The 21,448-nt window shown below is 46.3% G+C and overlaps 1 protein-coding gene across 2 annotated transcripts in view; it reads left to right on the top strand.

Annotated features, from left to right (window-relative positions):
* LOC306756473 (glutamate receptor ionotropic, kainate 2-like) overlaps positions 1-21,448 on the top strand; it is a gene marked incomplete at both ends in the record, with an annotated part of 320,056 nt that overhangs the window by 92,281 nt on the left and 206,327 nt on the right. For both annotated transcript variants that reach the window (XM_079241205.1, XM_079241206.1), the window contains 2 exons: positions 6,467-6,634; positions 17,244-17,501. In XM_079241205.1, coding sequence (XP_079097331.1) covers positions 6,467-6,634; positions 17,244-17,501 — 426 coding nt within the window. The remainder of the gene's footprint in view (positions 1-6,466; positions 6,635-17,243; positions 17,502-21,448) is intronic.

Here is a 21,448-nt window from a genome sequence, read left to right as displayed (position 1 = left end):
TTTTTTTTAGTAAACCCAGCCACGTATTTTACGGTGAGGAGAGGATTAGGAAAGTTTCCACAGCAACAAGTCTCCAGACACAGGGACGTGAATAAAAAATCTGATTTGAGCTCTTTTGGTTGGTGCCACCAGCATGTTTACGTGGATCTTCATACGCCAGCATGAAACTTCCGAAGATGCGCTTCGGTCTCGACGCATCTGAATGTAAACACCTCAAAAAAATAACATGTTAGCCTCAGGCAGGGAAAAAAGAAGTATGTTTTATGTAATATCCTGCCAGAGCTTCTGAAATTATGACTAACAACAGAACCTGCCACGTCGGTCTTACAGGGAATGTCCGAGGAAGATTTGGACTGTTTTTATACAAACCAGGCTGAGAAAAGTACAAACCATCAGAGAAAGAGTGAAATGCAGTCTAGCTGAGTGGATGAGCACATGCCAGGCTCTGTGACAGATCCACCTGCTGGTTCTTTTCTCTAACCAGTTAGACTGAATCAACAGATGAAGTCCATGTCGATCCGTTGGGTCTCGACAGAACGAATTGTGCATAGCATGAAGGTATAGATTCCTGCCAGTGTTGGACCCCTGGCCAGCTCTGAGCCTGCTTTCATCTTAATGATTATACTGAAATCAATGTTACAGCCAGTGTCATATTTAATAATTTAGAACTTGTGGAAGAGGGACGGGCTGGTGAAGACTATGCCTACAGGACTGCAGCGTATCCACAGAGAAGGAAGCGTCGCTGTCGGCTGTGTCCTTGCGACATCAGGGATGCTTCCAGGATACCAGCGTGCGGCTGTTCAGACAAAAGCAGAATATTTTATATCAGCACGGCACTTTCACCAATGCTTTAGTAAAAATCTGATTCTTCTTCTTGGACAGATGTTTTTAACTCTAAAAATACTGAAATCTTGACATTTGCTTTTGTTGTTGTTGTTTGACAGAGAGGAAGATATCCAGTTTAAAGTCGATGTGGGTATTTATGTGTCAGCATCAAATCACAGTTAGGTACAAAGTGGAAACAAATATGATGAGACAACAAAAGCAAATATGAAAGGATTTGTTGTCACAGACAACAGAAGTCTGTGTTTTTCAGTTTCCATTTATTAAAAATTCATACGAGTTTGAAGATCCACTGACAAGATGTCAGTTTCATAGTGCTTCTATGGAAACACCAACCATCCACATCATCAGCTCCACCTCTTCCCCTTCCTGTCTAACCAGCCAATCACACGGCAGCAACTCAGCACGTCGTCATGTAGACATGATGAGGATGACTTTAAACTGAGCATCAGGATGTGGAAGAAAAGCGATGGGACTGATGTTGGTCTGAGTGTTTACTGGGATTTTCACACACAACCATGTCCAGGGAAGGTCTGAAGAAGAGAAAACATCCAGCTGCTGTCTGGACCAGAACAGCAAACTGAAGCTACAGAAAGTTTGATCCAGTTCAGATCAGAATCTGCTGGAAACATCATGACAACATGGATCCATGTTACTGCAGAGATGATACGAAACTGCAGCAGATTTGAGAAAAGTTCTCTACTTCTTCTTAAATTTAATTTGCTGCTATGATCCATGCGGACCGAGATCGTGTTCACGCTGCTCTTTGGTCAAACCAGTCAAACCATTAGAATAATATCTCCCCATTCCCACCAGATGTGGCGCTGCACTAGTATTTAGCAGAAGAGAGGACCAGACCGGCGTGAAGAAGAAAACTGTTTCCTCCACCTGCCAGTTAAACATGGAGACCAAACTATGGCTGGTTTGGGTTTTTATTGTGTCTTATGCAAGTATCCTGCAGAAATCCACTGCAACAATGGAGGCAGTATGAACACCAGACGAGGCAGAGGACCCTTAACGCCATCGCTATGGATTTACCCACAATGCAACGCTACGCCACATGCAGGATGGGACTTGTTTTGTAGTCCGCTTCCTGTATTTGGTCTGATTGAAACTGGCTGAGACCTGCGTTTGTAGGCGGACCGAGTCCGCTTCTTTGGTCCGAATCAGAATTTGTTTGGTGTGTTCACATTCCCCCAAACGACGTGACTTTCCAGGCAAACGGACTCGGATTCGGATCAAAAAGGCTGATGTGGACGCCCTAAATCTCATCATCAGTCCCTTTGCTCTTCCCGTTTCTTCAGTTCTTCAGCTGTTGGCGAACAGGATGACTTTACTAACATTTATATGTCAATTTATCAGAGAAGTGATGAGTGTCGTGTCTGCCCTTATCATTTGAGATATCTGGTGGTTTCATGCTGCACATATCTGTCTCACCTTTAGGCTTAATGATCATGTCCTGTTATCAAATTTTATGTATTTCTTCCTCCATAAAACACCATAAATTCATCCATAAGAAGAGTTATTGTTGACTAGAAACAGCGTCTTTGTGTACACCACCATGTTTATTCTCCAGCTATAAATGGTAATTGTCTGGATGAAACAGGGCAGAAAACTGAATTTATACACAAGAGTTTACATTAGAAAAAGTTTGGATTTAAAAGCAAAACCTTCTTATTAACGTAGTCAACCTCCCTTTAGGACGAGTTCCAGAAAAATATCCTCCGGATATCCTCATGGATATCCTCAGAATGAACTTTCACTGTCATCCGGCCTTCGCTGCTGCTGGTCCATCCACACAGACCAGCAGCATTTTCCATTGGATTGGTTTCCAGTTTAAAGACAGGTTCATGTTTATGCAGCGCTACATCTCAGCATTTCAAAGCACCACTGTTTTCTGTGAAGCCACAAAGATGCTGAGCAGGAGATGTTATGCAAGTAGACGCAGTCATTCAAACACACACTTCTCCAGTTATAGAAGACCCTGCTTAACAGATGTTTATTAATGCCTTCAGACTCATTACGACGCGCAGAGCAGAGCTCTCTGATTAGATAAATACTAATGAAAGAAGAAATTTTCCACTGTTCTGCAACTCTGTTGAGATGTTTGCTTAAAGAAGTGATGACGAGCAGGATCCTGTCGGCCCACTGTGAAGCGACACCGGAACTCCTGCAGGTGTGTTTATGGGTCACATCTAGACAAGACGAGGTCTTGCAGTGAGTAAGTTTAGAGTAAATAAAGCATGTTGTTTTGGTTGCTTCTGACTGACACGGAGCCAGCGGGAGCAGGCCACAGGGCTAACCCAAACAAAACACTTCAATCTCTTAACCATTGCTCTCCACGGACTCAACTGATTGATTCACCGGCCAATCAGAGCACATTGATCTTAGATTCTGGCCCCTGATGCCAGCTTTCTGGACCTCCTCTTACTTCATTACTCTGCTGCCTGCCAAGCTTTCACCTGAGGGCTTTTTCTGTGAAGTTTCACTCTTTGAAAAGCATTCACTTTTACAGGGCTTCATATTAAAACCACTGCAGAGCTGTGGTTCATAAATAGTGTGAACAGCATTCTGTTTTTCCTGACAGAAACATGACCTGGAACAGCAGACTAAAGGCTATTCTGTACGCCCTCTATGCACACAAACATGTACATCCATTTAAACATCGACGCCTTCATGCGTGTCTTTCGTACACACGGTTGTTATAACCAACACATCCACCAGAGGGCGGTGCAGAGTTCACCTCCTGGTTCTGACATCAGTTCCAAACATGGTGACGTTGGAAGAGAGCACGATGATATTCAGTCTCAGAAAGAGGCATTGAAGAGGCAGCGTGGTGGACGTAAACACATGGCAGCTTCCTCTTTGTTCCTTCAGCGGGGGGCACATTAGCTGGACTGCTGAACACAGAACATTGTCTAAGATCCCAGTGGAGGACTCGTGTCTGTTTGTCCTTCCTCACTGAGTGACACTGTGATGTAATCGCAGTAAGTCCTCCCCTCTGATTGGCTCTGATGAGCAGGTCATTTTTGTCTTGTGTAGAATCACTTTTCATTAAAACAAATCCAGTTCTGTTAAATCCACATTTGTGATTGTTGTCATGACTCTGAGGAAGCTATCCAGACACCACAAGGACCCAACTGGATCCATGATGAAGAGACATGGACATATGGAATCTATGATGATGATGGTTTATGATGATGATGATGATGGTGATAATTATGATGATGACGATGATGATGATGATGGTGATGATGATGGTTTATGATGATGATGATGGTGATGATGATGATGGTGATAATTATGATGATGACGATGATGATGGTGCTGATTATGATGATGATGATGGTTTATGATGATGATGATGGTGATGATGATGATGGTGATAATTATGATGATCATTGACACCACCATCATGATGATGGTGATGATGATGATGATGATGATGATGATGATGGTTGTGTCAATGATGATGACGGTGATGATGATGATGATGATTATGGTGGTGGTGATGATGGTGGTGTCAATGATGATGGTGATGATGATGATGATGATGGTTATGATGATGATGATGATGATGTTGGTGTCGGTGATGATGATGACGATGACGATAATGATGATGGTGGTGGTGGTGATGGTGATGGTGATGATGATGATGGTGATGATGATGATGATGATGGTGATGATGATGATGATGTTGGTGTCGGTGATGATGATGACGATGACGATAATGATGATGGTGGTGGTGGTGATGGTGATGGTGGTGATGGTGGTGATGGTGATGGTGATGGTGGTGATGGTGATGGTGATGGTGGTGGTGATGATGATGATGGTGCTGATTATGGTGATGATAATGGTGATGGTGATGGTGGTGGTGATGATGATGATGGTGCTGATTATGGTGATGATAATGGTGATGGTGATGATGATGATGGTGCTGATTATGGTGATGTGATGGTGATGATGATGGTGATGGTGATGGTGATGGTGATGATGATGATGGTGCTGATTATGGTGATGTGATGGTGATGATAATGGTGATGGTGATGGTGGTGATGATGGTGGTGATGGTGATAGTGATGGTGATGGTGGTGGTGGTGATGATGATGGTGCTGATTATGGTGATGATAATGGTGATGGTGATGGTGATGGTGGTGGTGATGGTGGTGATGGTGATGGTGGTGATGGTGATGGTGGTGATGGTGATGGTGATGGTGGTGGTGGTAATTATGATGATGGTGATGATGATGATGGTGCTGATTATGGTGATGTGATGGTGATGATGATGGTGATGGTGATGATGATGATGGTGCTGATTATGGTGATGTGATGGTGATGATGATGGTGATGGTGATGGTGATGATGATGATGGTGCTGATTATGGTGATGATAATGGTGATGGTGATGGTGATGGTGGTGGTGGTGATTATGATGATGGTGATGATGATGATGATGATGGTGCTGATTATGGTGATGTGATGGTGATGATGATGATGATGATGGTGCTGATTATGGTGATGATAATGTTGACGGTGATGGTGATGATGATGATGGTGATGATGGTGATGATGATGGTGCTGATTATGATGATGATGATGGTTTATGATGATGATGATGATGGTGATAATTATGATGATGACAATGATGATGATGATGGTGATGATGATGGTTTATGATGATGATGATGGTGATAATTATGATGATGACGATGATGATGGTGCTGATTATGATGATGATGATGGTTTATGATGATGATGATGGTGATGATGATGATGGTGATAATTATGATGATGACCATGATGATGATGATGGTGCTGATTATGATGATGATGATGGTTTATGGTGATGGTGATGGTGATGATGATCATGATGATGATGATGATGATGATGATGGTGCTGATTATGATGATGGTGATGATGATGATGATGGTGATGATGATGATGATGATTATGATGATGATGGTGATAGTGATGGTGATGATGACGATGATGGATTTGTGTTTTGATATTTTACTGCTCTGCTGCTGGTACTTCCTCACTATGAAATGTAGTTAATGTGATGTGAATTTACAGTCTAATTATTTTTTTAATTTAAAGGACAATTATACGCTACATTTATTTTTTTATCATTTTCTAAACTTGTTTTACATCCAGTCATTTTATATTTATCTTTGTAATAAAAGACATTAATGTTCTCTGTGAAGTTTTAATATCGGTATCGATGTTGCCATAAACTCTCAGCATGCTATGAAGGGGAAAATAACTGGTATCAGCCATATCTGCTAGTTTATGTACTGGGAAGGTGATTGTTAGCTGTTACTGGTCCTTTGCTGGTTTCCACTGGTTAAAAAGATATTTAGGAATCATCTGGGTTTTATTCAGTTTGCTGACAGATTGTTAAACTTTTCCTGATCAATGATCAATATAAAGTTATTGTAGCTAAAGCAACTCTTTTTACCACGTTTTCAGTTCATTTTCAGTCAGAACTGAAGAAATTTCACATTCAGATGTGACTTATGAACAGAACCAGTGGCATGACGATGCTTCCACCAGCTGCAGCTGAAATGTAACGGTGATCACTGCATCTCTTCCTTCATTAAATCTGTGTGTTTTTCTTTGACAGGTGGAATATTTGAATCGGTTGAAAGCGGCCCGTCCGGTGCTGAGGAACTCGCCTTTAAATTTGCTTTAAACACAATCAACAGGAACAGAACCCTACTGCCAAACACCACGCTCACCTACGACATCCAGAGGATAAACATCTACGACAGCTTCGAGGCCTCCCGGAAAGGTGTGTTTTTCTCTGGTTTTCCCTCTGCAGAGCCTCAGATTATGACAATTAGAATCCGTCCAGGGAGAAATGGCTGAGCTCTTCAAATGTAAACACACTGAATTGATTGGTTCCAGGTAATGACTCAGCAACAGTAATTCAAAGACCCGCTTGGCCTCTGGAGACGGCAAATAGAGTGCTATAATCTATCAGTTTTGTGTGCGCATCAGGCTGACATTTCCAGTCTTTTATCAATTACAGCCCATTATATCCTGTCTCTGTGATTTACTCAACTCCCTTATATCAAGTAAGCTAATTAGATTGCACGGTCAGGCTAATCCATGTAGCTGTTTGTTTGTCAGAGCCTGCAGTTCCATGAAGGCAAGCCACACCTTCAGTGTCAGCTGGAGGAACACCGAGGTTGGGTTAAATTATTCACAGTATTTAGAGGAAGTTGTGTTCCAGTGCATGCTGGGACACGTTCATTTCTCCTTCCAGGGTTTTTCCCTAATTTCAGAAAAGATGTTCTGACCCGGAACGAGGGAAGATCATGAAACGTGTGAAAGAGAAGAGAAGCAGAAAGTTGTTAGCTAATCAAATCCTGTCCTCCATCCTGAGTGGAGAAGAAAACCAGAACCAGGAAGATAAACCTCCATCAGAACCAGAACTACGAAGGAAACCTCCATCAGAACCAGAACTACGAAGGAAACCTCCATCAGAACCAGAACTACGAAGGAAACCTCCATCAGAACCAGAACTAGGAAAAAAACCTCCATCAGAACCAGAACTACGAAGGAAACCTCCATCAGAACCAGAACTAGGAAAAAAACCTCCATCAGAACCAGAACTACGAAGGAAACCTCCATCAGAACCAGAACTACGAAGGAAACCTCCATCAGAACCAGAACTACGAAGGAAACCTCCATCAGAACCAGAACTAGGAAAAAAAACCTCCATCAGAACCAGAACTACGAAGGAAACCTCCATCAGAACCAGAACCAGGAAAAAAAAAACCTCCATCAGAACCAGAACCAGGGAGGAAAACCTCCATCAGAACCAGAACCAGGGAGGAAAACCTCCATCAGAACCAGAACCAGGAAAAAAAAAACCTCCATCAGAACCAGAACCAGGGAGGAAAACCTCCATCAGAACCAGAACTAGGAAAAAAACCTCCATCAGAACCAGAACTACGAAGGAAACCTCCATCAGAACCAGAACCAGGAAAAAAAAAAAACTCCATCAGAACCAGAACCAGGGAGGAAAACCTCCATCAGAACCAGAACCAGGGAGGAAATCCTCCATCAGAACCAGAACCAGGAAAAAAAAAACCTCCATCAGAACCAGAACCAGGGAGGAAAACCTCCATCAGAACCAGAACCAGGGAGGAAAACCTCCATCAGAACTGGTGTGGGTACAGAGGGCAGGAAAGAGGGTCAACCAGCAGCAGAATAAAAGAATGTACTGACTAGAATATTGATGTAAATTGAATCTTCATTGTTGGATTCCTCCATAAATGAATGGCGGCGCGGCCGAACGGCGGCGTGTCTCCACATGACGGTTTTGTCAGAGCTGACATGCGATGTGGAGATCTGCTGGAAGAGTCACTAACCTGACCGTACTGCTGCAGTGGTGAACATGTGAAGTCAGCCATTTTGTGTTGATTGATTGGTTAATGAGGGCGGCGTCCTCCTGCAGGTGATGTGAATGATGTGAAGAAAAACTTCCATCAGAACCAGACCCAGGAAGAAAAACCTCGATTTGACCCAGAACCAGGAAGGAAACCTCTATCAGAACCAGAACTAGGAAGGAAAACTTCCATCATAGGACGTCTCCCAGCAGTCTCGACCTGAAGCAGCAGGACTAAAGGGATGGATCAGGGTCACCGAGCCGGACCTGAAGATTCATCAGGAAGGAAAGTTTGAAGATGATCTGAAGGTAAAGAGGTTCTGCTTCCTGAAGCCAGACTGGGATCTGGTTCTGCTTCCTGAATCCAGACTGGGATCTGGTTCTGCTTCCTGAAACCAGACTGGGATCTGGTTCTACTTCCTGAAACCAGACTGGGATCTGGTTCTGCCCCCTGAATCCAGACCTGAATCCAGACTGGGATCTGGTTCTGCCTCCTGAATCCAGACTGGGATCTGGTTCTGCCTCCTGAATCCAGACTGGGATCTGGTTCTGCCTCCTGAAACCAGACTGGGATCTGGTTCTGCCTCCTGAAACCAGACTGGGATCTGGTTCTACCTCCTGAAACCAGACTGGGATCTGGTTCTGCCCCCTGAATCCAGACCTGAATCCAGACTGGGATCTGGTTCTGCCTCCTGAATCCAGACTGGGATCTGGTTCTGCCTCCTGAATCCAGACTGGGATCTGGTTCTGCCCCCTGAATCCAGACTGGGATCTGGTTCTGCCTCCTGAATCCAGACTGGGATCTGGTTCTGCCTCCTGAATCCAGACTGGGATCTGGTTCTGCCTCCTGAAACCAGACTGGGATCTGGTTCTACCTCCTGAAACCAGACTGGGATCTGGTTCTGCCCCCTGAATCCAGACCTGAATCCAGACTGGGATCTGGTTCTGCCTCCTGAATCCAGACTGGGATCTGGTTCTACCTCCTGAATCCAGACTGGGATCTGGTTCTGCCTCCTGAATCCAGACTGGGATCTGGTTCTGCCTCCTGAATCCAGACTGGGATCCAGACTGGGATCTGGTTCTGCCTCCTGAATCCAGACTGGGATCCAGACTGGGATCTGGTTCTGCCTCCTGAATCCAGACTGGGATCTGGTTCTGCCTCCTGAATCCAGACTGGGATCCAGACTGGGATCTGGTTCTGCCTCCTGAATCCAGACTGGGATCCAGACTGGGATCTGGTTCTGCCTCCTGAATCCAGACTGGGATCTGGTTCTGCCTCCTGAACCTTCCTGAATACTTGTTACAACCTGCAATTGGATAAACTAAAACATTACTTACATTTTTAAGATCCAGGTGACCTCAGGTCCAGGTGACCTCAAGTCCAGTAGAAATCAGGTCCAGTAGAAATCAGGTCCAGGTGACCTCAAGTCCAGTAGAAATCAGGTCCAGTAGAACTCAGGTCCAGTAGAACTCAGGTCCAGGTGAACTCAGGTCCAGGTGACCTCAGGTCCAGGTGACCTCAAGTCCAGTAGAAATCAGGTCCAGTAAAAACTCAGGTCCAGGTGAACTCAAGTCCAGTAGAACTCAGGTCCAGGTGAACTCAAGTCCAGTAGAAATCAGGTCCAGTAGAACTCAGGTCCAGGTGAACTAAAAGTCCAGTAGAAATCAGGTCCAGTAGAACTCAGGTCCAGGTGAACTCAAGTCCAGTAGAAATCAGGTCCAGTAGAACTCAGGTCCAGGTGACCTCAAGTCCAGTAGAAATCAGGTCCAGTAGAACTCAGGTCCAGGTGAACTCAAGTCCAGTAGAAATCAGGTCCAGTAGAACTCAGGTCCAGGTGACCTCAAGTCCAGTAGAAATCAGGTCCAGTAGAACTCAGGTCCAGGTGAACTCAAGTCCAGTAGAAATCAGGTCCAGTAGAACTCAGGTCCAGGTGACCTCAGGTCCAGTAGAACTCAAGTCCAGGTGACCTCAGGTCCAGTAAAAATCAGGTCCAGTAGAACTCAGGTCCAGTAGAACTCAAGTCCAGTAGAACTCAGGTCCAGTAGAACTCAGGTCCAGTAGAACTCAGGTCCAGGTGACCTCAGGTCCAGTAGAACTCAGGTCCAGTAGTACTCAGGTCCAGGTGAACTCAAGTCCAGTAGAAATCAGGTCCAGTAGAACTCAGGTCCAGGTGACCTCAGGTCCAGTAGAAATCAGGTCCAGTAGAACTCAGGTCCAGGTGACCTCAGGTCCAGTAGAACTCAGGTCCAGGTGACCTCAGGTCCAGGTGAACTCAGGTCCAGTAGAACTCAGGTTCAGGTGACCTCAGGTCCAGTAGAACTCAGGTCCAGTAGAACTCAGGTCCAGGTGAACTCAAGTCCAGTAGAAATCAGGTCCAGTAGAACTCAGGTCCAGGTGACCTCAGGTCCAGTAGAACTCAAGTCCAGGTGACCTCAGGTCCAGTAAAAATCAGGTCCAGTAGAACTCAGGTCCAGTAGAACTCAAGTCCAGTAGAACTCAGGTCCAGTAGAACTCAGGTCCAGTAGAACTCAGGTCCAGGTGACCTCAGGTCCAGTAGAACTCAGGTCCAGTAGTACTCAGGTCCAGGTGAACTCAAGTCCAGTAGAAATCAGGTCCAGTACAACTCAGGTCCAGGTGACCTCAGGTCCAGTAAAAATCAGGTCCAGTAGAACTCAGGTCCAGTAGAACTCAAGTCCAGTAGAACTCAGGTCCAGTAGAACTCAGGTCCAGTAGAACTCAGGTCCAGGTGACCTCAGGTCCAGTAGAACTCAGGTCCAGTAGTACTCAGGTCCAGGTGAACTCAAGTCCAGTAGAAATCAGGTCCAGTAGAACTCAGGTCCAGGTGACCTCAGGTCCAGTAGAAATCAGGTCCAGTAGAACTCAGGTCCAGGTGACCTCAGGTCCAGTAGAACTCAGGTCCAGGTGACCTCAGGTCCAGGTGAACTCAGGTCCAGTAGAACTCAGGTTCAGGTGACCTCAGGTCCAGTAGAACTCAGGTCCAGTAGAACTCAGGTCCAGGTGAACTCAAGTCCAGTAGAAATCAGGTCCAGTAGAACTCAGGTCCAGGTGACCTCAGGTCCAGTAGAACTCAAGTCCAGGTGACCTCAGGTCCAGTAAAAATCAGGTCCAGTAGAACTCAGGTCCAGTAGAACTCAAGTCCAGTAGAACTCAGGTCCAGTAGAACTCAGGTCCAGTAGAACTCAGGTCCAGGTGACCTCAGGTCCAGTAGAACTCAGGTCCAGTAGTACTCAGGTCCAGGTGAACTCAAGTCCAGTAGAAATCAGGTCCAGTACAACTCAGGTCCAGGTGACCTCAGGTCCAGTAGAACTCAGGTCCAGTAGAACTCAGGTCCAGGTGACCTCAGGTCCAGTAGAACTCAGGTCCAGTAGAACTCAGGTCCAGGTGAACTCAAGTCCAGTAGAACTCAGGTCCAGTAGAACTCAGGTCCAGGTGACCTCAGGTCCAGTAGAACTCAGGTCCAGGTGAACTCAAGTCCAGTAGAACTCAGGTCCAGTAGAACTCAGGTCCAGGTGAACTCAAGTCCAGTAGAAATCAGGTCCAGTAGAACTCAGGTCCAGGTGACCTCAGGTCCAGTAGAAATCAGGTCCAGTAGAACTCAGGTCCAGGTGAACTCAAGTCCAGTAGAAATCAGGTCCAGTAGAACTCAGGTCCAGGTGACCTCAAGTCCAGTAGAAATCAGGTCCAGTAGAACTCAGGTCCAGGTGAACTCAAGTCCAGTAGAAATCAGGTCCAGTAGAACTCAGGTCCAGGTGACCTCAGGTCCAGTAGAACTCAAGTCCAGGTGACCTCAGGTCCAGTAAAAATCAGGTCCAGTAGAACTCAGGTCCAGTAGAACTCAAGTCCAGTAGAACTCAGGTCCAGTAGAACTCAGGTCCAGTAGAACTCAGGTCCAGGTGACCTCAGGTCCAGTAGAACTCAGGTCCAGTAGAACTCAGGTCCAGGTGAACTCAAGTCCAGTAGAAATCAGGTCCAGTACAACTCAGGTCCAGGTGACCTCAGGTCCAGTAGAACTCAGGTCCAGTAGAACTCAGGTCCAGGTGACCTCAGGTCCAGTAGAAATCAGGTCCAGTAGAACTCAGGTCCAGGTGACCTCAGGTCCAGTAGAACTCAAGTCCAGGTGACCTCAGGTCCAGTAAAAATCAGGTCCAGTAGAACTCAGGTCCAGTAGAACTCAAGTCCAGTAGAACTCAGGTCCAGTAGAACTCAGGTCCAGTAGAACTCAGGTCCAGGTGACCTCAGGTCCAGTAGAACTCAGGTCCAGTAGAACTCAGGTCCAGGTGAACTCAAGTCCAGTAGAAATCAGGTCCAGTACAACTCAGGTCCAGGTGACCTCAGGTCCAGTAGAACTCAGGTCCAGTACAACTCAGGTCCAGTAGAACTCAGGTCCAGGTGAATTCAAGTCCAGTAGAAATCAGGTCCAGTAGAACTCAGGTCCAGGTGACCTCAGGTCCAGTAGAACTCAGGTCCAGTAGAACACAGGTCCAGGTGACCTCAGGTCCAGTAGAACTCAGGTCCAGTAGAACTCAGGTCCAGTAGAACTCAAGTCCAGTAGAACTCAAGTCCAGGTGACCTCAGGTCCAGTAGAAATCAGGTTCAGTAGAACTCAAGTCCAGTAGAACTCAGGTCCAGGTGAACTCAAGTCCAGTAGAAATCAGGTCCAGTACAACTCAGGTCCAGGTGACCTCAGATCCAGTAGAACTCAGGTCCAGGTGACCTCAGGTCCAGTAGAACTCAGGTCCAGTAGAACTCAGGTCCAGGTGACCTCAGGTCCAGTAGAACTCAGGTCCAGGTGAACTCAGATCCAGTGGAACTCAGGTCCCGGTGACCTCAGGTCCAGTAGAACTCAAGTCCAGGTGACCTCAGGTCCAGTAGAAATCAGGTCCAGTAGAACTCAGGTCCAGTAGAACTCAAGTCCAGTAGAACTCAGGTCCAGTAGAACTCAGGTCCAGGTGACCTTAGGTCCAGTAGAACTCAGGTCCAGTAGAACTCAGGTCCAGGTGACCTCAAGTCCAGTAGAAATCAGGTCCAGTAGAACTCAGGTCCAGGTGACCTCAGGTCCAGGTGAACTCAGGTCCAGTAGAACTCAGGTCCAGGTGAACTCAGGTCCAGTAGAACTCAGGTCCAGTAGAACTCAGGTCCAGGTGACCTCAGGTCCAGTAGAACTCAGGTCCAGTAGAACTCAGGTCCAGGTGAACTCAGGTCCAGTAGAACTCAGGTCCAGTAGAACTCAGGTCCAGGTGAACTCAAGTCCAGTAGAAATCAGGTCCAGTAGAACTCAGGTCCAGTAGAACTCAGGTCCAGTAGAACTCAGGTCCAGGTGACCTCAGGTCCAGGTGAACTCAGGTCCAGTAGAACTCAGGTCCAGGTGAACTCAAGTCCAGTAGAAATCAGGTCCAGTAGAACTCAGGTCCAGGTGAACTCAAGTCCAGTAGAAATCAGGTCCAGTAGAACTCAGGTCCAGGTGACCTCAGGTCCAGTAGAACTCAGGTCCAGTAGAACTCAGGTCCAGGTGACCTCAAGTCCAGTAGAAATCAGGTCCAGTAGAACTCAGGTCCAGTAGAACTCAGGTCCAGGTGAACTCAGGTCCAGTAGAACTCAGGTCCAGGTGACCTTAGGTCCAGTAGAACTCAGGTCCAGTAGAACTCAGGTCCAGGTGACCTCAAGTCCAGTAGAAATCAGGTCCAGTAGAACTCAGGTCCAGGTGACCTCAGGTCCAGGTGAACTCAGGTCCAGTAGAACTCAGGTCCAGGTGAATTCAGGTCCAGTAGAACTCAGGTCCAGTAGAACTCAGGTCCAGGTGACCTCAGGTCCAGTAGAACTCAGGTCCAGTAGAACTCAGGTCCAGTAAAAATCAGGTCCAGTAGAACTCAGGTCCAGTAGAACTCAAGTCCAGTAGAACTCAGGTCCAGTAGAACTCAGGTCCAGTAGAACTCAGGTCCAGGTGACCTCAGGTCCAGTAGAACTCAGGTCCAGTAGAACTCAGGTCCAGGTGAACTCAAGTCCAGTAGAAATCAGGTCCAGTACAACTCAGGTCCAGGTGACCTCAGGTCCAGTAGAACTCAGGTCCAGTACAACTCAGGTCCAGTAGAACTCAGGTCCAGGTGAATTCAAGTCCAGTAGAAATCAGGTCCAGTAGAACTCAGGTCCAGGTGACCTCAGGTCCAGTAGAACTCAGGTCCAGTAGAACACAGGTCCAGGTGACCTCAGGTCCAGTAGAACTCAGGTCCAGTAGAACTCAAGTCCAGTAGAACTCAAGTCCAGGTGACCTCAGGTCCAGTAGAAATCAGGTTCAGTAGAACTCAAGTCCAGTAGAACTCAGGTCCAGGTGAACTCAAGTCCAGTAGAAATCAGGTCCAGTACAACTCAGGTCCAGGTGACCTCAGATCCAGTAGAACTCAGGTCCAGGTGACCTCAGGTCCAGTAGAACTCAGGTCCAGTAGAACTCAGGTCCAGGTGACCTCAGGTCCAGTAGAACTCAGGTCCAGGTGAACTCAGGTCCAGTGGAACTCAGGTCCAGGTGACCTCAGGTCCAGTAGAACTCAAGTCCAGGTGACCTCAGGTCCAGTAGAAATCAGGTCCAGTAGAACTCAGGTCCAGTAGAACTCAAGTCCAGTAGAACTCAGGTCCAGTAGAACTCAGGTCCAGGTGACCTTAGGTCCAGTAGAACTCAGGTCCAGTAGAACTCAGGTCCAGGTGACCTCAAGTCCAGTAGAAATCAGGTCCAGTAGAACTCAGGTCCAGGTGACCTCAGGTCCAGGTGAACTCAGGTCCAGTAGAACTCAGGTCCAGGTGAACTCAGGTCCAGTAGAACTCAGGTCCAGTAGAACTCAGGTCCAGGTGACCTCAGGTCCAGTAGAACTCAGGTCCAGTAGAACTCAGGTCCAGGTGAACTCAGGTCCAGTAGAACTCAGGTCCAGTAGAACTCAGGTCCAGGTGAACTCAAGTCCAGTAGAAATCAGGTCCAGTAGAACTCAGGTCCAGTAGAACTCAGGTCCAGTAGAACTCAGGTCCAGGTGACCTCAGGTCCAGGTGAACTCAGGTCCAGTAGAACTCAGGTCCAGGTGAACTCAAGTCCAGTAGAAATCAGGTCCAGTAGAACTCAGGTCCAGGTGAACTCAAGTCCAGTAGAAATCAGGTCCAGTAGAACTCAGGTCCAGGTGACCTCAGGTCCAGTAGAACTCAGGTCCAGTAGAACTCAGGTCCAGGTGACCTCAAGTCCAGTAGAAATCAGGTCCAGTAGAACTCAGGTCCAGTAGAACTCAGGTCCAGGTGAACTCAGGTCCAGTAGAACTCAGGTCCAGGTGACCTTAGGTCCAGTAGAACTCAGGTCCAGTAGAACTCAGGTCCAGGTGACCTCAAGTCCAGTAGAAATCAGGTCCAGTAGAACTCAGGTCCAGGTGACCTCAGGTCCAGGTGAACTCAGGTCCAGTAGAACTCAGGTCCAGGTGAACTCAGGTCCAGTAGAACTCAGGTCCAGTAGAACTCAGGTCCAGGTGACCTCAGGTCCAGTAGAACTCAGGTCCAGTAGAACTCAGGTCCAGGTGAACTCAGGTCCAGTAGAACTCAGGTCCAGTAGAACTCAGGTCCAGGTGAACTCAAGTCCAGTAGAAATCAGGTCCAGTAGAACTCAGGTCCAGTAGAACTCAGGTCCAGTAGAACTCAGGTCCAGGTGACCTCAGGTCCAGGTGAACTCAGGTCCAGTAGAACTCAGGTCCAGGTGAACTCAAGTCCAGTAGAAATCAGGTCCAGTAGAACTCAGGTCCAGGTGAACTCAAGTCCAGTAGAAATCAGGTCCAGTAGAACTCAGGTCCAGGTGACCTCAGGTCCAGTAGAACTCAGGTCCAGTAGAACTCAGGTCCAGGTGACCTCAAGTCCAGTAGAAATCAGGTCCAGTAGAACTCAGGTCCAGGTGACCTCAGGTCCAGTAGAACTCAGGTCCAGGTGACCTCAGGTCCAGGTGAACTCAGGTCCAGTAGAACTCAGGTTCAGGTGACCTCAGGTCCAGTAGAACTCAGGTCCAGTAGAACTCAGGTCCAGGTGACCTCAGGTCCAGGTGACCTCAGGTCCAGTAGAACTCAGGTTCAGGTGACCTCAGGTCCAGGTGAACTCAGGTCCAGTAGAACTCAGGTCCAGGTGACCTCAGGTCCAGTAGAACTCAGGTCCAGTAGAACTCAGGTCCAGTAGAACCCTCCAGATGCTGCAACGGACCTCGTGCATCCTCGATATTTAATTAGCCTGTCGGACTGTTTATCCGCGTGGACATGGAGTTCCTTCAGGATAATTGATCTTCACTGGGATTCTTCCATCAACTCGCTGCGTCTTTCTGCTGTAAACGTTCCTTGTGAAAATAATAATTATTTTATTTCTGGCTGCCTTTCATGACTCTCACGGTCTCCTTCCAGCAACAGATGTCTCTTTGTTTTTACAATTAATAATTCCTCCATACTCCTTCAGCAACCTGCTTCAAGCTCAGTCTGTCCCCATCAGCATCACCGTGACAACGAGGCATACTCTGAAAGTTTAGCTCTACTAAGCTAATATTTCATCATTAATCATATCTGAAGATCTGATGATATGCTAATTCTATCAGAATTATAGAATATGATATATAGATCTGTCCACGGCTGCTCCCCAGTTTCTGCAGTAAAAGTCTTCCCTGGCTGGTCTGGGGATCCAGTGGAGACACGTTCCATCAGCAGAAGGCCTCTGGAGATGTGGGGAACTCACTTCTCACCTGAAACATGGTGCAAGCCACAGAAAGTCCCGTTAAAAGCAGACCTCGCCGTGAACTTGCTGTTTGTGCTGAATGGAAGGACGACTGCTCTGTTTGAAGCTGGACGTTCAGCAGGACGTCCACACACACAATCAGAACTGAACATAACGTTACGAGGTTGATAGGCGATGAAGCATCACGGGTCGTTTCTGGCATTCTGTTATTCGGGGAGCATGGAGCTAACTAGTGCCACGTTCTTTTTTCTCCAGCCTGTGACCAGCTTTCTCTTGGGGTGGCTGCCATTTTTGGTCCGTCCCACAGTTCCTCTGCCAACGCAGTCCAGTCCATTTGCAACGCTTTGGGGGTCCCACACATCCAGACCAAGTGGAAGCACCAAGTGTCGGACAACAGAGACGTGTTCTATGTGAGCCTCTACCCGGACTTCTCCTCCCTGAGCCGGGCCATCCTGGACCTGGTCCACTTCTTCAAGTGGAAAACGGTCACTGTGGTTTACGATGACAGCACTGGTAAGATTAAAACATTTACCTACTTTTACCGCTAGTTTTTCTCTTATTTCATCCAAACAGGCCAGATTTGTTTCTGGTTTTCTAACTTAAACTAGAGAAGTTGGGATTTGCGGAGGCGAAACAGTTTTATGCTGTTAAAACAGAACTAAAAGAACCTGCAGGATTCAGTTCTCGTTCTTACTACATTTCTAAAAATCACCTCTGGAACAAACGCATTGACCAAACGGGACCCAGACTGGACCCAGACTGGACCCAGACTGGACCCAGACTGGACCCAAACTGGACCCAAACTGGATCCAGACTGGACCCAAACTGGACCCAGACTGGACCCAGACTGGACCCAGACTGGACCCAAACTGGACCCAGACTGGACCCAGAATGGACCCAAACTGGACCCAAACTGGACCCAGACTGGACCCAAACTGGACCCAGACTGGACCCAGACTGGACCCAAACTGGACCCAAACTGTACCCAGACTGGACCCAAACTGGACTCAGACTGGACCCAGACTGGACCCAGACTGGACCCAGACTGGTACCAGACTGGACCCAAACTGGACCCAAACTGTACCCAGACTGGACCCAAACTGGACTCAGACTGGACCCAGACTGGACCCAGACTGGTACCAGACTGGACCCAAACTGGACCCAAACTGTACCCAGACTGGACCCAAACTGGACTCAGACTGGACCAAGACTGGACCCAGACTGGACCCAAACTGACCTGCCTACAAGCTCGCCGTCTGCAAACTCACCAGCTCACTGCTCGGAGAACAGAAGACTGTTTCAAAATCACGCTGGAAAGATCTTCTTCCAAAACACAAACAGAAAGTAGTCGGGTTTATATTTGCCACAATTCTCCGGCAGCATCCATCATCTGCTGCCCTGTGCTCGTTCTTGCCTCATCCGAGCCCACCTCATCCTCGTCATCATCATCATCATGATTATTATTATTATCATCATTATTATTATTATTATCATTATTATTATTATATTATTATTATTATTATTATTATTATTATTATTATTACTATTATTATTATTATTATTATTATTATTATTGTTATTATTATTATTATTATCATCATTACTATTATTACTATTATTATTATTATTATTATTGTTATTATTGTTATCATTATTATTATTATTATTATTTGTAGTAGTAGTAGTAGTAGTATTTTGCTTTTTCTTTAATAAGGTAATTTAAGGGTTTATTCTAATATTTAAGATGAAATCAAATGAAATTATAGTGAAATTTACATAAACACAATAAAAAACATGATTGTTAGGTGTAGAGAATTTCATGCAGTAAATTCCACCATTTTTCATTCTTAGGCTAAAATACTGTTCAGGTTCAGGTGACTTTATTTGTACCTGTACTTTGTTGTACAGCAGTTTCAGGTTTGGTATTAAAGAAGACAGTAAATAAATAAACACATAAACAATGGCTCGCAACGTTCACTGTTCAGTAGTAGAGGCGTGTTTTTGTCTCTCGTCCTGCTGAACATTGTCACCATTTGTTTCTCGTCATCCTCATTTGGAATTCAGATGTAGTGAGTCAGCACACCACATGTTTTTGCTAATATTCCTGGAAGGAAAGCGTGTTGCGTGCCTGTCATTACTGCAGTCCAGGTCAGCAGGTGACACATGCACCAGCAGGCTGGCCACTTGTACCATATGCCAGAGGTCGGGGTGTGTTCCAGCCTGAGGAGAAGCTGCCAGGCCTCCTGCATCCCCATCCAACTGGGACCAGTTCAGGCTGCTGTGTTTGTTCCCTCTGTTTGCATTCAGATCAGCTAAACACAACATGTGGAAGAAAACATTGTTTTGTCTGTATTTGCTCTTTGCATTTATACTCATATAGATCATATCATGTTGGTGGATCTGGGAGCCGTTGGTCATGCTGCACAACTCTTTCCTTCACCCCCGGCTTCCTGATATCCATCCGCAATGTTTCCCTCCTAATGAGAGAATAAAGATTCAGAATTTGAGACAAAATTGAGGTTTCTGTTAAACGGAATCACAGTAAACTAAAGAAAAATCAGCTCTATTATCTCAGTTCTTCACAGTCTCATTGTAGGATAGTACAAACCTTCAGGAGGCCACGAAACCAAACTGTTTCCACCACACACACACTCGCCCACCGACCTTCCCAGGACCACCCTGCTAATACCAGGTTTCCCCCCACTTGTCCTCCTCCAGCAAATTATTTTTATAATCATTGCAATATTTATGATGTACGATGAACAATGTGAGTACAGAGCAGAGGTAAACATTAACGCAGACTTTGTTTTGAAATGTTTGTGAGGAGTTCAGCAGAGGAAAAGCTTCGATCTGGGCGTGCTGAGAGGTCAACTTTAAAAAACTGCGCAGCATCTCGCTGGAATTCTTACTTCTGTTGTTCCAAGGCCCCTCCGGCTGAACCCAACATCTCATGGAAGGATTCTGGAAATATGACTGAGTCAGCCGGCAGCACTGACTTCTCTTGTCTATAAACATTGTGAAATAATATCTTGAATGAAACACTGGAAAAACTGGACCCACCCCAGTTCTCTTACAGGCGAGTCTTGATGCTGAAGATGCTGTAGGCACCATACCTCATAAGGTCCAGGATCATTTGGAAGGCTTAAACGGCTTTCCCTCTGCTTTTACCTGCAAACAACCACACAGCCAGGTTGAAACTCTCTCCAGGACGAGCAACTCTGATTCTGCAACAAAACCCAGAAAGTTAAGTTTCTGGGTTTGCAATGCTTTCTTTTATCTTCTACCAGCTGCCATCAGGGATGTGTCCTTCCACTGATTCTGTCAGTCCTATAAACCAGTGAATGTCAAAAACCATTACAGGAACAGACATGTCATTAAGTTTCAGCTCCAAGACGTGTCCTTACCCTGACCCCGGTCTGGTTATGGACATCTTCATGGAGAGGCTCTTTTCTACACATAAATACATCAAAAAGAGAAGAAATGGGAATAAAGTTCTGCCCAAGGTCTCCACCTGTTCCTCCAGTCCAGATCTGAGGCCATGAAGCTGGAGCGGTCCAGCGTTCAGGTGATAAACTGATGGGTAGAAACAGGCCCATCATCACATGAATGTTTTACTGGAAACTCGGGACTTTCACTGTGGAGGCTTTGCTTCAACAAAATATTTTTCCTTTTGTTTTTCTGAATCAGTAAAACTCTCTGCGGGTTTGAAACCGGAGAAGCTGGAACAGACAGTGAGGAGGTGTATGCAGGCTGCTGGCACAAACTTAAATGACTTGCTAGCCTGGAACCGGCTCAGAGTCCTAAAGACGGGCAGAAAGCTTGATGTGTGCATGCAGAGGCCACGCTGCTGCCCTGCCGTCTGGCTGCAGACACACCACAGATGTAGAACAAACTGCTTTAAAAACTCCTTTCTTCCAGCTGGCATCCCAGTTTTAAGAGTTTACAGTGGCTTGTTGTCTTTTATATGAAGAAGTGTTCATCTTACTGCATTTCAGAATGTTGTTTTGCGTCTGCGTGACAAGTTTTGTTTGGGGTTTATTTGTGCCGCTTGCGCCCTCAGGGACAATAAAGTTTGCCGTAAATCCAGGAGGAGACTGTGAGTGTATGCGTGAGAAATCAGGCTCATCAGTTTATTCCTGCCAATAAGAATGTAATTCTGTTCATTGACAGCAAAAAACATCACATTTCAGAAAGGTTTCAGTGTCACTTCATAACCAAACGAGAGATGTTTCTAAAAACATCCAAATCAAAGAAAGAACGGACCGAGAATCACTAGAAATGAGAGAAAGATAACTGTTTCCAGACTGGCTCGTCCGTGTTTCTTCATGTTGTCTGAAGAGCGTCCATTCTTCATGGACTGGATCTGAGCTTACGTGGCAGTCAGATGTGTGCATGAAGAAAACATGAAATAATCCGCTGACTCTTCATTCTTTCATTCATCATGTTGTCCTGCATCTTAA

The sequence above is a fragment of the Telmatherina bonti genome (assembly GCF_933228915.1).
Source record: "Telmatherina bonti genome assembly, chromosome: 5".
Lineage (NCBI taxonomy): Eukaryota > Metazoa > Chordata > Actinopteri > Atheriniformes > Telmatherinidae > Telmatherina > Telmatherina bonti.
This window is presented reverse-complemented; position numbering and strand designations above follow the sequence as displayed.